Here is a 17,584-nt window from a genome sequence, read left to right as displayed (position 1 = left end):
GGCCCGAAGTGGCAGTGCACCAACAGTCCCGACCGTGCAGAGCGCTTTATCGTGTCGCCTTGTGTGCGCACCGTCACGCCTCCTCACAACTCCATGGGAGGAAACTGAGGTTTCGGGAGGCTCCACCTTTGTCCCCCGACCCAGCATATGGCAGGAGCCCCAGGCTTTCTGGACCAGCTCCCTGTCCTCCCAGCAGGATCTTGAGGACATGTCCCTCCCGGGCTTGAAGGCCTCAGCTGTCCCCTGGCTGGTGTGGGTGAGGTCGAATTCCGTGAGCCTTACGAGCCCCCTTTGCATCCTAACCACCCCCCAGATACATGCCGAATCCTGACTCCTTTGAACCTGGTCCTGCGGCACCCGGGTCTTAGGAAGCCATTCCCTGCAGAGCTGACGCCCACACGAAGCAGCCCGCGGTGGTCATCCGCGCCTTGGCTCCTTTGTCCTTGTGTGCCTGCAGCCTGGCAGGAGGATGTGGCAGCACAGGCATAGAGTGTGAGCAGGGGAGAGAAAGGAAGAAAAACAGTTCCTACCCCCAGGAAACGGAAGGGCTCTGGGGTGTGAGCCTGCTGCCCCCCCCACCCTCTGGTCCCCAGGAGTTTTTCGGGTTTTTGGGTTTTTTGTTTTAAAGTAGGCTCCACACCCAACATGGGGCTTATACTCACAGCCCCGAGATCAAGAGTCACACGCTTTACCGCCTGAGCCAGCCAGGCGCCCCTGGTCCCCAGGTATTTTATTTATTTTTGCACTTTATCCCCACAACAACCCAGTTCTCTGTTTATGGGATAGACAGCTGAGGAATCATAGGGGATCCCAGCCCAAGTCTGCCCCGGCCCTTAACCAGCGGTGTTTTCCTGGTGGATAGTAGCAGAAAACCTAGCGTGTGTATATAGCGGCCGTAGTCCTCTGGGATAGCCTCTTACCCTTTTCATCCTGCCCGACCCCCACGAGGTGACTTGGTGAGGCGCCAGAGTGGGGTGACTGCATGCTTTGTAGGTGGAAAAACAGGTCCTCCCCCCAACACGGGTGCAGAGCAAAGAAGGGACCTGGCCTGGGAAGGGCTTCCCCCTGCTCTGCCGCTGGACCCCTCCCCAGTCCTGTGATGAGCAGCGCCCCCACCCATGGCGGAGATGGGCCTGGCCCCAGCCTGCCGCGGCGGTGGTCCCAGGGACTTTGCGGCCTGCCGTCCCGCCTGGCAGAACGTGTGTCCTGTTGCCTCTTTGCAGACATGATTAACAAGCAGGACTGTAAGTACGGGGATAACTGCACCTTCGCCTACCATCAGGAGGAGATCGACGTGTGGACAGAGGAGCGGAAGGGCACCCTCAACCGCGACCTGCTCTTTGACCCGCTGGGGGGCGTCAAGCGCGGCAGCCTCACCATCGCCAAGCTCCTCAAGGAGCACCAGGGCATCTTCACTTTCCTCTGTGAGGTACCGCCCACTCGCCCACCACCTCCACGGTCAATGGCGCGCAGGGGGCTGGGGAGGGGCTTTCTGGCGCGCTCCATAATAGAATTCCCATCCTGGGGCCTGTGGGTTTGGGAGGCCCGAGTTTAGAATCGGTAGATCCTTGGACTGTCAGAAAGGCCCGTAGGACCCTAGCATGCTAAAGCTCAGATCCTATCCAGCGCCCTCATTTGGGGGAGGCTGACACTGAGGCCAGAAAGAGATCATCATACCCCTTCTTTCCATCCTCTGACTATCAAAGGCCAGGCTCAGCACTAGGGGCTTTTACTCATCCTCCCCACACCCACTTGTCTCTCTGTGCCAACTCCAGTGCCCGTGACACCTTCCTGCCCGCTTCCCTGCCTGTGTCCAGGCTGTCTGTCTTCTGTCCCTGGAGTACCCTCCCTGTGTTGTACCCTCCCTGGCCCCCTGCTTCCCCTGCCCGATCAGAGTGTGATGAGGGCAGTGACCGCGTCAGGCCCATGTCCATGGAGCAAGCGCCCTGGATCCGGGCTGCAGGTGCAGCTCAGCCCAACCCCGACCCGTTGCACAGCCGGCCCTTCCCCCGAACTCCTAGAGCAGGGGGACTGGCCACTCCCGTCAGAGTAGTCAGCTGGAAACTGTGTGTGCTGGCAGCTGTGTGCTCTACAAAGCACTTGCCCTTCTGTCATGTCCTTTCTGAGCTTCCCAGTCAACCCGGGGGTTATCAGGCATGGTTACTTCCCAGTTTACAGCTGAGGAAACAGGCTCAGAGACTTGGAGTTATCCCTCCCAGCCCCACCCCAGGCATTTGGGGTGGTGGGACCAGAGAGAGCCACAGTCCAGGCTGTCGGTGAGCTAGAGCCAGAGAGCTAGGAATCACGGAACCTGGGGTTCCCTTCCTCACTCCCCTGATTCAGGGCAGGGCTTGCAGGGACCCAGCCCTCCCCATCCCCAGGTCGCCATGCCAGATCCCTGTCCACCCCCTCCCCGGGTGGCCATGCCAGGTCCCAGGTCCCAGCCCGCCCCCTCCCCGGGCAGATCTGCTTTGACAGTAAGCCCCGGATCATCAGCAAAGGCACCAAGGATTCCCCGTCTGTCTGCTCCAACCTGGCTGCCAAGCACAGCTTCCACAACAACAAGTGAGTGGGGCCCACAGCCTGGGCCTGGGAGCAGGGGCATATGGAGGCCTGGGATACTTCAGGCGCCTGGGGAGCAACTGAGGCCAGAGGGTGGGCCTAGGGTGCCAAGGCAAGGGGCAGAATTCAGGGCTCGGATCCAGCATCCACCTGGAAAGCACGAAACCCCATTTATTGAGAGATGTATTCCAATGGGTATTTGAAGGGTCTCCTCAGTCTCGCGAGGGAGGAGACACAGTCTCTGTTGTACTGATGAGGCTCGGGAGTAGTTCACGCAACAGGCACGTGGGAGGCCACATCTCTGACTCCCGTCTGGTGCCCTCCACTGTCGTGACATAGGCGTTGGACAGCGAGTGGGAGAGGCTGGGCCAGGTCTGACACCCAACCTTTGCTCCCTCTGACTCCCCTTGGCTCCGCCCCAGCATGGATGATAGAGCCCAGACCCTGGGGTCAGACAAACCTGGGTCTACATCCCAGCCTGGTCCATGTCCTGTTTTATGCCCTGCGTGTGACCCTTGCTTTCCCTGTCTTTAAGTTGCTAGGGTTGCTGTGAGCATAATTAAATTCCTGTCCCAGAGGAGATGCTCTATGATCGTTCGTCTGGCGACCGGAGTGGCATTCGAGCTGGGGAGCCTGCCCTTTCTCCTACCTGCAGGCCCTCCCTTCTCCCAGCCTCGTAGCAGGTGGCATCTGTGGCCTCCTGCTGGTGGCTCCACCTTTGAGCTGGCCCTTCCTGGAGGCCAGGGGAGGAGCCTACAGCTGAGCGTAGGACCCCCACGTCTTGCCTACTGTGCTGTCGTGTTCTAGAAGCAATTAACAGGGCAGGAACACCCAGGGGGAAGCCTCTTCCCGCAGGCTTGCCAGGCACTGGGGAGACAGCCCCGTCCGGAATGGTGGGGATGGCAGCGGGGGGTGGTCAGGGGCTGCAGACTGCATTGTGCGCCCCGCCCCCTCCGCCAGGTGCCTGGTGCACATCGTCCGCTCCACCTCCCTCAAGTACTCCAAGATCCGCCAGTTCCAGGAGCACTTCCAGTTTGATGTGTGCCGCCACGAGGTGCGCTACGGCTGCCTGCGGGAGGACAGCTGCCACTTCGCCCACAGCTTCATCGAGCTCAAAGTCTGGCTGCTGCAGCAGTACTCGGGTGAGGGGGCTGGGCGGGGGCGGGCGGGGGGCAGAGGGGCCGGCCCGTGGCAGGTGGCAGAGGGGGACTCACATTCAGGAGGGGTGGTCAGTGGAGGGGTGCCTGTGCCAGAGCGGGTCTCCCCCACACACACACACACAACACAGGGGACACACAGGCTTGCTCTCAGTGAGCTTCCAGGCTTGGATGGTCCTGGGTTGACCCCTATGCAGGCCATGCCAGGGGGACGCACGTGGAAAAGGGAGAGGATGCAGAGCCAGCTGCCTGGTTGGTCATCGGCAAAGTCGCTTCCCCCTGGCTGCGCCTCCATTTGCTCATCCCTGAACTGGCTGTCCTGGTCTCCACCTCCAAGCTGAGGAGATGAAAAGATACTCACTCACTCATCTAATAAGATGACAAGTGTCCCTGCTCTGCGTCAAGGGACTGAGCAAGAACTGCTCGAGGTCCTTGCTCTCACAGAACTCCTGGTATCTGGAAGCGAGGGCAAGGCAGGCAGGACAAGTAGGGAATAAACCTCGGGTCCGTCTGTTCTAGGACGCACGTATCCCCCCGCCGCTCCCCACCGCAGGTTGTCGTCTGATTAGCGTTCTGGGGGGTGTCACATAAGATAATGGTGCATCTAACAATCGATGTCTTCTTAGAGTTGATGGAATAGGGTTATGTAATTTCAGATGCTGTGAGGGAAGTAAGGCAGAGCGACAGGATGGGGAGGGACTCAGGCTGGGGCATTTGGGATCAGAAGGTCAAGGAAAGCCTCTCTGAGGAGGGTGGCATTGGAGCCAGGAAAGGTCAGAGGAGCATGCTAGGCAGAGGGAGTGGCAAGGCGGGAGGCCCTGAGGCTGGACTTGGTACAGAAAGGTCTGTGAGAGCGGAGCGGCTGAGCATATGGGGGGAGGAGGGCCTCGAGGGAGGTGGGGACCTGCGTGTGTACAAGTCTCTAGGCCATCCATGGAGTTCGGATTGTTCTAAATAGGACGTGCAGGGTCTGGAGGGTTTAAGTGGGTAGAGGTATAGTGTTTGATAGGTATTTTTCAAAACTCACTCTGGCTATTGGGTGGAGAATGGAGGGGTTAGGGCAGACGGGGTGGGGGGGCAGGGAAGGTGTGGCTCAGGCCAGGGTCACAGCAGCAGGGTGGAAGGAAGGAGTGATCAGATTCTGAGGATGTGTTGATGGTGGAGGCAGCCAGAGTTGTTGATGGACCGGATGTGAAGTATGAGACAAAAGATGGCGTCAAGGTCAGCTGCAAGATTCTTGACCAGAGTAACTGGAAGAATGGGGTTGCCATGTTCTCGGGGGGGGGGCTGCAGGAGGGGCAGGTTTGGGGTGGGGGGGTCGTCACGTCAGGGCTCAGTGTGGGATGTGGGGAGTTTGAACTACATCTTGAATGTCAAGTGGAGATGTTGAGCAGGCAGCTGGATGTGGAAGTTCACCACAGAGGTCTGGGTTAGAGATACATGTTTGGGAATCATCAGCAAGAAAAATGGGTGTCAGGGACAGTGCCTGACCAGAATAAGCCTCCAGTGACAAGCAGCCACCATGGAGAGTGTGCCTGGACAGGGTCGAAAGGAAATCGGGGCGTCTGGGTGGTTCATTCGGTTGAGCATCCAGCTTCGATCATGCAGTTCATGGGTTCGAGCCCCGTGTCGGGCTCTGTGCTGACAGCTCGAAGCCTAGAGCTTGCTTCGGATTCTGTGTCTCCTTCTCTCTCTGACCCTCCCCTGCTCATGCTCTCTCTCTCTCAAAAATAAATAAAAACAGTAGAAAAAACATTTTTTTTTAAAGAAAGGAAATCAGTCCGAGAAAGAGACTGGAGGGGATGGGAGCAGGGTGTGCTTCCTGGAAGAGGCTCCACGCTGTACCTCAAGAGGGTGGGCTCAGTGTCAGCAGTCAGATTGGGAGGGTCTGGGCCACCAGGCAGGTGGTGTGCCCCTTTGCTGACCTGCAGTGGTCCGTCGGTGAGCTAGGGAGCCAGGCTGGGCCAGGCACGGAGCCCTAAGAGCCAATGGGCTAGAGGCTGCCAGGCAGGAGTGAGGCCTGAGGCCCACTGAGCGAGGTGGAGGTCAAGGACGGTGCTGAGCAGCTGCCCATAGAGACAGGGTCGCTGGCATGAGGGCGGGAGGGCCACCGCGCCGTGCTGCAGGGCCAACATCTTTCTCGCATTTTCCTACTCTTGGCTACATTTTCTGCTCCTGCTCCCTGGGAGGGCTTCGAGCGGGTCCTCCATTCCCAATTGCAGACAAGCAAATAGGCCCAGAGAGGCTGAGTGCTCTGCCCGCACCCCACGTTTTCTGTGGCAGGGCCGGCCTGGGGGATGGGGCGTCTGGGCCTGTGCCTGGGCGCGGCCCCTTGAAGATCCCCTGCCTTTCTCGCTGCGCTACTTCACGGATGCCCGCGTCTGGTCCCGCCCTCCACAGGCATGACCCACGAAGACATTGTCCAGGAATCCAAGAAATACTGGCAGCAGATGGAGGCCCATGCAGGGAAGGCCAGCAGCAGCTTGGTAAGGCCCCGCATCGGCCCTGGGGGTAGGGGGGTGGGATCAGGCCCCCGAGAGCCACTCCCCACTCCTTCAGTTAAACATAATTTCAGACTTGCCAGAAATTGGTAAGAAGAGTACAAAGAATTCACGTATGCCTGTTTCTGGATTCCCCAGATATTAACCGTTTTACTACGTTCCACGCTCACTTTGTCCTGTTTATACATGTACATCCACAGAGACACTGATCTGCAATTGTAACATACCTTTTTCTGAATCATTTGAGAGTAAGTTGTAGACAAGATGCCTCATCACCCCCAAATACTTCAGTGTGTATTTCCTAAAAATAAGGACACTGCCTTACATAACAACCGCAGTACAGTGATCTGCATCACAGAACTAACATCGGTGTGATTCTCCAGATTATGATGTCCTATTTATTCCGATTTGGTGAACTGTCCCTGGATCCCAAGTGACGCTGCATTTAATTGTCGTGCTGTCTGGTCTCCTGTAACCTAGAGCAGTCCCCCAGTCTTTCTTGCGTGACGCTGATGGTTTTGAAGAGCATCTCTCTCATATAAGGTCCAGCCAGGGGCACCCGGGGGCCTCAGTTTGGTTAAACATCTGAGTCTTGATTTTGGCTCGGGTCGTGAGATCAGCCCCACGGTCAGGCTCTGTGCTGACGGCTCAGAGCCTGCTTGGGATTCTCTCTCCCTCTCTCTGTCTCTGTCTCTCTCAAAATAAATAAGCATTAAAAAAAAAAAATAGCCCTCTCCATTTGGGATTATCGATGGTTCCTCCAACCCCAAAGGTGATGTCCACTTCCTCAGGAGGCCGGTCACCTCCATTTGTCTCATTACTGGTGATCACTTGATTAAAGGTCCCTCTACTGTAGAGCCTTCTTTCCTGTGAAGTTACATTTTCCCCCTTTGTAGTTAGTAAGTACCTTCTGGGGAGATGCCTTGAGACCAGGTGAATATCCTGGTTCTCCTCAAACTTTGTACCCACTGAGTATATCACCTTCCATCCCTTTTGATCCTCACCCTGCGCCTGGGGAAGTGAGCTGTGGCAGTTGCAGACCGGGAAACCGAGTCTCGGAGCATACTAGAGGCCTACCCAGGGGCACACTTAGCGGAGTAAATGCCTCGTTCTCTGACATCTCGTCCTGAGCTCACTCAGCTCCCCCGCAACCGTGCACCATTCCCACCCCCCCGAGGATTCCTCACCCATAAAATGGGGTCATAATCCTACCTGCCGTCTCCCAGGGTGGGTGTGAGGGTCGCAGCAGCTGACCAAGCTGTGGCTTGCTGGGTCCCTGCTCTGCACCAGGCCTGCCGTCCTGACCCTCATATGCTCCCTAAGAGCTGGGGTCATTATAGCCATAGATGACAGTGGGGACAGAAGGGGTGGTGTCAGGCCCCAGAGATAGTGTGAGGTGAGGCCCCCATGCCATCCACACATGAGGGACGACCCCCTCTCCAGGCCACGTGTACCCACGGGGTTGCCTGGCCCCCTTGGGACTTCCCCCCGCTCTCCTCAGCCCTTCTTTCCGATCCTTTTTCTTCGTCTCCCTCTTCCTGGCTGCGCCCCTCCTCCGTCCCTTCCTGTGCAATCCTCTTTTCCCCTCCCCCTCCCTACCATGCGGTTTATTTTTTGCTCCTGGCCAGGATCCCAGCTGGGAAGCAGTGAGGGGCTTAGGTCGGACCTGCAGTGTTATCTTCTAAGAGAACTCGGAGTCCTCACCACCTCTACCCTTCTTCCTACTCAGGGCTGCTGCCAAGGTTCCCAGGAACGGGGGCAGGCCTGGCTGCCCAAGGGTGCCATGACTGGCTTCAAGCCCCTCTCGCTGCCAGCGGCACCACCTTGCTCCCCCCCCAGGATGCCACCCTTGGGCCTGGCTCTAGAGTAGGGCTCCTGTTCCAGGCCTGGCCGTGACCAGGGCCTGAGCCGTCTTGCGTGGCTGCCGTCAGAGAGCAGGGCCAGTAGCACCATGAGGCTGAGAACGAGATGGCAGGGTGGGAGCTGCTGCAGCTGGGTGCCCATGCCGCATAACTGTGCCAGCCCACAAAGAAGCAGGAGCACCCGCCTCTCGCCAGGTCCCTGTCCTCAGGCCACGTACCTGTGGGGGGTTCGTAACCTCCCTGAGCCTCTGCTTCTATTCAATCAAATGGGAATGAACCCACCTACCTCCCAGGGCTGCAGCAAGCAGCTGGTGAGGCTGTACCTTCATGGAAAGGGAAGCCCGGTGAGCTGGTGTGACTGTTTGTTAGAGCAGTCCCCACTTACCCTGCCTGTGAAATGGGTTCCCTCAGGCTTCTGGGAGAATCCAGTGGAACATGTAAGAATCAGTAGTGATGAGGAGAACCTCCCGCCCGCTCTAGCACAGGCCATGCCCCAGCTACGACCGTGTGCCTCTGCCTTGTTACCGAGGTGACAGGTTGGTTGTCCTGGGGTCGAGCCAGCCTGTGAGCATCCCAGCACCAGGCCAGGGCTCAGGTCACACACGTGGACAGAGCCCTTTCCTGCTCAGGGACAGGCCCCGAGCCAGGTAGTGCCAGGGACACAGAGTACTCCCATGGTAGGGAATGGATCCCCTCCAGCCTGGAGGAGAGAGGGCCCCCTGGAGGAGTAACCCCACATCTAAGGCTCCAGGGAGACAGGGAGGCCCAAGATGACAGGAGAATCCATGGATTAGCCAATATAGCTGGGTGAGGGGCTTCCAAGTGGCAGGAGACAAGGCTGGTGGCCACTTCCCCCACCTCCTCTCCTGCCCCCATCCTAGGCATGAGGACCAGGCCCTCCCACCTGCAAAGGAAGGGCCGGAGCAGAGGATGGGGAGAGAACAGGGTGGGGCCCTGGGGAACCAGGGCTGCCCAGAAGTCTGTGCCACCACCCAAGCCAGGCTCCTGTGCAAGTGGCTTCCCACCTGGGCCCTGCTGCCCGCCCACCCAGCCCTTGTAACTAGATAAGCTGATCAGCACGAGGCGGTTCAGGTGCTGGGGGGGCGGGGATGGGCAGCTGCCACTTAGAGGAGAGCTCTAGGGAGGGCGTAATGGTTGAGCTGAGGTTTGAAAGTTTCCAGATTAAGGCTGACGAAGTAAAAAGGAAGGGCATTACAGGCAGAGGGAACAGCATGCACAAAAGCATGCCCCACACTCAGGGAAATGCCAGCAGCTGCAAAGAGCAGATCCACGGGGACCAGCTGGATAAGGCAGAGTGTTCAGTCAGGAGTCCGGAGCCCTGTCCCAGACCCGGCTCCCACACTGAGAGGCCATGTGCCCTGGAATGGGGAGGTTACTTCCCACCGGTACATGGTCGTGGACTGGCTCATTCTAAGGCTCTGGGGTGGCCCTAACACTGCTGGAGGCCACCTGCGTGACAGACTCCAGGCCTCAGCCCTGGTGCCTGTGGATTCACCAGCCCCTTTCCCCAACAGGGTGCGCCTCGGACACATGGGCCCAGCACCTTCGACCTGCAGATGAAGTTTGTGTGTGGCCAGTGCTGGAGGAATGGGCAAGTGGTGGAGCCTGACAAAGACCTCAAGTACTGTAGCGCCAAGGCCCGGCACTGGTGAGCCCGGCGCCATGAGGGGCTGGGGGCGGGCGGGGGGGGCACCCAGCGTCATAAGTAAGGAGCCCAGGGCTCTTCATGGACCGTCACATAGCCCGAGGCTTTGCCCTGAGCTCTCCCCAACCATCTCCCTCCCGGCTCTGTCCTACAGCTGGACCAAGGAGCGGCGGGTGCTCCTGGTGATGTCAAAAGCCAAGAGGAAATGGGTGTCGGTGAGGCCGCTGCCATCCATTCGCAACTTCCCACAGCAATACGATGTGAGCGCCGGGAAGGTGCAGGGTGGTGGTGGGAACTCACACAGGGGTGCTGAGGGTGTGCTAAGGGGCCGCCGCAGGGCTTGCCTGCCAGCTGGGGCTGTAACATAATCAGCAGGCTCTCCCCACGCCCACCCTGCAGCTCTGCATCCACGCGCAGAACGGCCGCAAGTGCCAGTACGTGGGGAACTGCTCCTTCGCACACAGCCCGGAGGAGAGGGACATGTGGACGTTCATGAAGGAGAACAAGAGTGAGTGGGGAGACTGGGCAGGATGGGGGCCTGGCCCAGGGTCCCCTCACTGCCAGACCCCCCAAATCATCAGTCAGCCCAAGAGCACCTGCTGTCTCTCCCTTTGACCTCCTCCCGCCCCCTCCCCTCAGACTACACCTGCCCGACAGCAAGGCCTGGGCTGCCCCCTGCTCCCGAGTCCAGGGGGTGTCTTGGGCCAGAATGGATGAAGGGTCCCCTTCTCACGAGCACTCTGGCCTCCATTTCCCACCAGTCCTGGACATGCAGCAGACCTATGACATGTGGCTGAAGAAACACAACCCAGGGAAGCCAGGGGAAGGGACCCCAATCAGTTCTCGGGAAGGGGAGAAGCAGATCCAGATGCCCACAGACTACGCCGACATCATGGTAACGCTCTCGCGCATGCGCGGGCCCCGGGGCCGAGCCGCACCTGGGAGGGCGTGGGGCGGGCTCGACAGTCCAGGCGCAGGGCGAGGCCCGGGCACCCACGGCGGCTGTGCCCGCAGATGGGCTACCACTGCTGGCTCTGCGGCAAGAACAGCAACAGCAAGAAGCAGTGGCAGCAGCACATCCAGTCTGAGAAGCACAAGGAGAAGGTCTTCACGTCGGACAGCGACGCCAGCGGCTGGGCCTACCGCTTCCCCATGGGCGAGTTCCGGCTCTGCGACAGGTGGGGCAGGGCCGCGGGGCGGGCCAGAGACAGCTGCTCCTGCATGTGAGGAGCAGGGGGGCAGGATGGGGAGGGACGCGGTGGGCTCGCATCTGCCAGACCCCTGCCTTCCGCCCTGAGGCAGATCCTCGAGAAGGCCCGACATGCCAGCTTTCACCAGGACAGAGGCTGCCCAGGGAGATGCTTGTCTTGGGGTGGGGGTGGGGGGGGCAGCCAGCCCAGGGTTGCAGCCCGTGGTGGATAGGGCTCAGGCTTGGGCAGTGAGCCTCCTGCTGCCCACAGGCTCCAGAAGGGCAAGGCCTGCCCAGATGGGGACAAGTGCCGCTGCGCCCATGGGCAGGAGGAGCTCACCGAGTGGCTGGACCGGCGTGAGGTGCTGAAGCAGAAGCTGGCCAAGGCCCGCAAGGATATGCTTCTGTGCCCTCGGGACGACGACTTTGGCAAATACAACTTCCTGCTGCAAGAGGACGGGAGCGCCGCCGGGGCCCCCCCAGAAGGCCCTGCAGCCGCCGCCGTCACCGGGGAGTAGGGCCGGCTCTGGGCCTTGGGTGAAGTCCTAGGGTCAGGGGGCAGGGGTGGGAACAGAGGACCTGGTAGGAGGGCCAGGGCAGGCCGGGGGTGGGGGGCCGCCCTCGTCAGGCAGCCCCCGGCCCCCTAGGGCCCGGTCCATCCCCTCTGCCCCCACCACCTGTGTGCACACCCAGGTGCACGCGCTGCAGCCCCAAGCGCTCCCAGGGTCCTCGCCCTGCGGCAGGCGCCCCCGCCCCTGGCTCTCCTGGTTGGGGAGGGAGGGGCCCGGCTGACCCCTCCAGCTTCAGCCTACAGCTTTAACTTCTGTCTGCTCCTAACGGGGGCCCAAAGCTCAGGGCTGGGGAGCCTGGGGTCCCCACTTGAATCTGCAGCAGGAGGGTCCTTTTCCCTGCCCCAACCTCGCCTCGCCCCCACCTCCCTGGGGGCAGATCCGTACACAACAGAGGGCTGGAGGCCCCAATTAGCTTTAAAATGCAGCCCCAGGGTGGAGTTGGGAACACAATACTGGTCGCTTGCCCTCTGGAGCCTCAGTTTCCCCTCTGGTTGGAAGAGTGGGAAGGGCCCAGTTAGAGGATCTCTGGAGCCTCTCCGGTCAGGCCACCAGCCCAGCCCTCCTCCCTCGTGGGCCACCAACTGTAGACTTTAGGTCCTAAGAGCCCCCGGAGCTGAGTCAGCTCAAGCCCCCATATTGCAGATAGGAAGACTCAGGCCTGGGAGGGAGGGGTGTCCGCTCAGGGTCTCCCACCCACGGCACAAGGTAACGCCAGGAGGCAAACTAGTCCAAAGGCCCAGGGCCAGTGGTCTGTGGAGCCTCCAGGCTCTTGGCAGGGATATGACAGTCTCTGAATCAGTGTGCCATGGGGGCCCCAGGCACTGACACCTGTTGGCTGAGGAAGGGAGGCTCGGGATTGGCCGTGTCAGCACCCTGTAGAGGGACTGTCCCCTCCTGAGGATGGTCGTAGGGATTGTAGCAGAAAGTTACTTCCCAGCCAGCTCGGGGCAGTGGTAACAGGCAGGGCACCTGTGGGCTCAGCTCCTGCATGATGTACTGGGAAGAAGGGGAAGGGTGGGGGTCAGGGAATGTGGACAGAAGGGTGACGAGTGCCACGGGCCACTCTAGTATGGGACACAGCTCCTCTGTCTTGAGGACCCAGCATGGCCCCCTTCCCTTTCTCCCCAGACCTAGACATACGGTCATGCCTGTCTGTCCCAGCCCTCCCTGATTCCGGCCCCCCAGCTGCCTGGGACCTCAGCTGACCCCCCGCCCCTGCCTCCAGCCACCACGCCCTTTCCCATGCCTCTCGTCTGACCTGTCTGCGTGCACCCCCTCCTCTCCATCCCACCCCCTGTGGGCAGACCCGGCCTCCCCTGGTTCCCGAGACATTCCAGAACGCCCCACGCTATTGGCATGAGAAGTGGGGCCCCCCGGAAGGAACCGGGGACCACAGCTGGAGTCAGGGGTGGGGGGGTGAGACAGAGAGAATGGAATCCCCCTCATTTCTCCTCAAGCAAGGATCGATAGTGAGCAGTGATGTGATTATGGGCACCCCGGGCGCAGAGAACCCTGTTCCTCCTGCCGTCACTACCCAGCCTTTCCCAGTAATCGTGGCATGCATCCTTTCCTCTCCCTGCCCCCTTCCCCCAGCAGGCCAGCAGAGTCGTGCTGGTGGCGTGGCTGGAGGGGAGGAGAGAGCACACCCGAGGTGGGGGCCGTGGCTGTGAATGTCGATGACACTTGTTTTCCCTGATCCGTGGTGTTGCAGTCTGTTGTCACCAGCCTCGTTCTAGTGTGTATATATGTCGCCCCCGTGATGCATATATACACAGGTATTAAATATATCGCTCTATATAATATTATATATGTGTGTGGTATCCAAGGAGTCACTTCTAATGAGGGCTAAAGATAAAGAATTTGGCCAGAAAATGCAGCCATCCTGGTGTGTAATTAAGAGGGATTTTTCAGATTCGGGGACTTGGAGCCATGGGTCGGAGGTGATTTTCAGCGAGGGCAGGAGGGGCCTCTCCCAGGCCCCGTTTCCCGACCGCTCCAGCCTTGCCGGGAGAGAGCAGTGGCGCTCCAGGGAAGAAAGTGATTGGTGTTTGTCTCCTGCCCAGAAGAATAGGATTCGTGTCCAGATTTTTCTTGGTCAACCTGTTACCCATCTAGGGGGCCCTGGGATCTGGGGCTCCCTGGCCTGGCTGAAGCCAGATCCCCCACAGGGCCAGGGGCAGGGGGCCTGGGGACAGGATGCGGGTGATTATTTCCGTCGTGACCCTGACTGGGAGGCTTGGAGAGTTGAATCTGGGGCCTGTGCCCGCTGCCAGGAGGCAGGGACAAGACTTCAAACATGGTGATGGGGGGGCAGGCGCCCCTGATGTGAGTATCCCTTTGGGGTAGGGTGAAGGAGGGACGCTGCATTTCTCAGCTGGACAGTAATCAATTTAATGGTCCTTTTAAAATGTCTGTGTATTAAAAATTTAAGAATACCACACTTTAATATTAAATATTCATAAGGTCTAGTATCTTGATAATAATGTAGATGTTTTAATAACAATTTTTGTCCTTCTTAAAATAAAATGAAAGAAACTTGATTCTTTTAGCCTTTCTTCTAGAAAATAAATGTGTGCCCTTTGACCTCTGCCCCCGACCTCTGTCGCCCCTGCTCCTCCCTGCCTGGAACTTGTGCCCAGGGGTCTGCGCTGCTCTGTACACATGGGCAGAGCTGCCTGATGCCGGGCATGCCTACAGGCAGACATTCCGAGGGGTGAGGGGCAGAAGGTCTGTGTCCCTGTGTAAACAGGGCACCCCAGATGACCCCAGCTCAGGCAGCACTTCGGCTGGCAGGCACAAGCTGTGCTGTGTCCGAGAGGCCCCGGCAGCACTGGCTGGCCCTCAGCCTGCCCGCTCACAGCTGTCCGCACGGGGCTGTCCCGAGGCACCCACACCTCCCTGCTCTTATCAAGGGCACCGTCCTGAATTCCACAGGGTTGGCTCTGTGCCCTTTCTGGGTGTGGCTTTTCCAGAACATCGAGGAGGCACGCCATGCTTTGGATTATGATTCTGACTGCAGCCTGGGCTCTCTTCGGGGCCCAGATTTCCCAGCTTTAAAAGGCGAGAGTGTATTAGATTGGGAATTCTCAATTCAGGGAAGTCCGTATCTGCTGGGATTGGAGGGACTTTCTCTCTCTCTCGGGTTGTGCGTGTTGCAGAGGCTGGAGGGGGGCCCTGATGGGAGGGGCTGCATATGTTCAAGAGCAAGCTGTCCCCAGATAGCTGTCAGAGAACTGTAAATTCTCTTCTCCTTTAGCTCCACTTGGTAAACATTCCCTGAGCACCCACTCCGTCTCGGATCCTGGGAACAAGGATACCGAAGAAATGCGGCTTCCCTTGCACCGAAGTCTGCCAGGGAACACAGACCTCCGTGGGAGAGCGTAGGATGGTTTGACAGGGACAGCGGTGGGAGGCGTTCCAGGCGCCAGGTCCAGGGAGGACTTCCTGGAGGAGGTGAAACTGGAATAGAGGCTTATAAAGACTGCTGTACCATTGTTGTCAGTGTGTACTTGCTGACCCGCATCTTTCTTTTTCTCTCGATTGTATTTCACACGTGTGTCTCCAAGCCCTGATGCCACTTAGGTATTATGATCAGTGGCCGACACTTTAAAGGGACCAGAGCTGACTTGAACAGCCCCCAGTTATTGAATACACGTCTGTTTCCGGTCTTCCCTCCTGTGAGTAAGGGTCCCAGTGAGCGCCCCCACCACCATGGAGCCCCAGCAGGCTTCTCCCTGCTTCCTCAGAGGCAGGAGGCCCTGGGCAGGTGGGGTGGCTGTCAGGGACTTGCAGATGGTGAGGGAGCTCTGCACCTCCCTAGAGAAAGCCCTTGAGGGCTCTGCCAGAAACTGCACCCACATATAACCCCTCCCGGGGGAGCTATCTATAGCAGGCATCAGACCTCTGAGCTGGGAAACCCAGGAAGTGCGGAAAATCCCAACACGCCTGCCATGCGGCCCCTTCCAATGTCTGCAGTTTTCTATGCAGCCTCCCCTGTCCCCATCTCTACCCTCTCCAGCCTCTTGACCCAGCAATTTGCTGATACGGCCCCTATGTGACCATGGGTGGCACTGCCAACTGCCCCCACCCCCAACCCAGAGTAGGGGTGCCACGTGAACTGACTTGCAGTGGCATGAAAAGTCCCTAAGGGTAGGGGCCTGCCTGGCCGGGTTTCTTACTTAATTTTGAATCCCTCACAAGGTCTTGCCTGATGCCAGGTATGAACTAAGCACTCTCCCATGGTCTTAGATGCTTAGCACATCTGTACATTGGAAGGGTTCTGCAGACAGTGAATAAGGATGTATGTCCAAGGATGGAATGTCATTTCCTGTTGCCTCTGCAATCATGCTTTGTGGGCACCCACCCGCTGCACCTTGGTGGCAAGCTGTCTAGCACACGAGAGAGTTGTTGGGCTGGGGAGTGGTTCGGTCAGCCCCAGCCTGCAAATCCCGGGTCAACTTGAGGCAGCCTGCAGCCAGGCCCACCTCACCCTCACCACCCAGGGGTCAGAAACAAAGGGCACTAGAAGGATAAATGAGAAACTAAATTTGTTACGAGGAAGAGGAACGGGGAAGCAGGACAGGGATAGAAATTACATACATACATCTATGTATCTACACTTAGGTATTTTTGAGAGAGAGAGCGCACACGCGCTCGTGGGAGTGGGGGAGGGGCAGAGAGACAGGGACAGAGGACCCAAAGCTGGTTCTTAGGACTCGGTGAGAACAGTAGAAAGCCCGATGAGGGGCTCGAACTCACGAACTGTGAGATCACGACCTGAGCTGAAGCCAGCCACTCACTCACTGAGCCATCCAGGTACCCCTGAAATTGTATTTCTAAAGTGTATCTTTATCACAACTGTTGAGCTTTGAGCCATATAATGTTCTTTGTATTCAAAACTTGAAATTAACTTTTAATTAATTTGGGAAAAGAGCAGAGTTTGGGGAAGGCTGTTGGGGAGGGAGGGTAATTAGAGGACAGGCTGAGGGCTGTTGGGAGGGGGAGAGGCCAGGGAGGCTCCTGGAGTATTTTTGCTTCTGTACAAAATAGAGTTTTGGAAAGCAGCGAAGAACTGCATAGGAATCATCTACAGTACAGGGAACCAAATGCTTATGGCATCCTCCTTGGAGGTCAGAGACAGAACCAGAGCGGAGAGGAACTTTAGAGGTCACGACACTGAGCAGTTTTGGAACTGAGACCCAGTAGGGCCTTGCGGCTTGTTCAAGATCGGCTGCACATGGACGTATCCACCCCTCTCCCCCGCCCCACCACCCCTGGCCGGTCAGATGTTGGTCTTTGGTGGAGGGAGACATACAGAAGCTTGGCTTTAACCACAGGGACCCAGGGACCACAGAGGCCAATGTCCCAGTGAGAGGGCCAGAGAGAGGGCTACAACAAACAGCCAGTTGCCACCAAAGTCCCCAGGATGGGCTGGGCAGCAGACATCACCCAAGCCCAGCCTCTACTAGGTTTGCAGAACTTGCTCCCTTTCGATGGCACCGGCTCTGCCTGCCCTCTCAGGGCTTGTCTGTGGGGGCACCTGCCTCTGTTCCCCTCCCCGGAAGCCCAAAGGAACCCCAGGCTGCAGATATTCTCACTCCTTTTAGGAGAGCAGGCTTCAGGCTCTACAGATGGCATAAAGGCGCAATTGCACACACCACACGAAAACCTGTGTGCCTGCAGGACACGTGTGCATAGCATATAGATTCGGCCTCAAAACATGCCAACAAACTCCTCCGGGCTCACACGCTTGCAGGTGAGTGTGTGATGCCCCCTCCTTTGCTTGTATGTGCCAATGCAGAGTAGGTCGTCTGTCCCCCCTGTGAGGCCAGGGTCGAAGGTCCCAGCCCAAACTGATCTCCGCGGCCGGCCCCTCCCTCTGCCGCACTTGGCCTCCAGGGGGGCTCCTCTGCCCAGTGTGCCTGTGCGCAGTGCACGCTTGCTGTGGGCGTGGAGCCGTCTCCCTGTTCTCACCTGGCAGGCCCTGCTTATGGCTCCCAGCCTGGGGGAGAACTTCCCTTTGCAAAGTTAGATAACAGGCCGGGCTCTCTGTCAGAGGATTGGCGCGGTGGCTCC

General features: G+C 58.6%; 1 protein-coding gene across 2 annotated transcripts in view; it reads left to right on the top strand.

The window, feature by feature from the left end:
• ZC3H7B (zinc finger CCCH-type containing 7B) overlaps window positions 1–14,049 on the top strand; it is a 57,339-nt gene extending 43,290 nt beyond the window's left edge. For both annotated transcript variants that reach the window (XM_029953512.1, XM_029953513.1), the window contains 10 exons: window positions 1,224–1,429; window positions 2,465–2,565; window positions 3,523–3,704; window positions 6,120–6,205; window positions 9,618–9,751; window positions 9,903–10,008; window positions 10,148–10,256; window positions 10,510–10,643; window positions 10,763–10,926; window positions 11,209–14,049. In XM_029953512.1, coding sequence (XP_029809372.1) covers window positions 1,224–1,429; window positions 2,465–2,565; window positions 3,523–3,704; window positions 6,120–6,205; window positions 9,618–9,751; window positions 9,903–10,008; window positions 10,148–10,256; window positions 10,510–10,643; window positions 10,763–10,926; window positions 11,209–11,455 — 1,469 coding nt within the window. In that variant the 3' untranslated portion in view covers window positions 11,456–14,049. The remainder of the gene's footprint in view (window positions 1–1,223; window positions 1,430–2,464; window positions 2,566–3,522; window positions 3,705–6,119; window positions 6,206–9,617; window positions 9,752–9,902; window positions 10,009–10,147; window positions 10,257–10,509; window positions 10,644–10,762; window positions 10,927–11,208) is intronic.
• Window positions 14,050–17,584: the final 3,535 nt, after the last annotated feature.

Source organism: Suricata suricatta, chromosome 10 (assembly GCF_006229205.1).
Source record: "Suricata suricatta isolate VVHF042 chromosome 10, meerkat_22Aug2017_6uvM2_HiC, whole genome shotgun sequence".
Classification (NCBI taxonomy): Eukaryota; Metazoa; Chordata; class Mammalia; order Carnivora; family Herpestidae; genus Suricata; species Suricata suricatta.
Note: the sequence above shows the minus strand (reverse complement) of the source record. Positions and strands in the feature narration are given on the sequence as shown.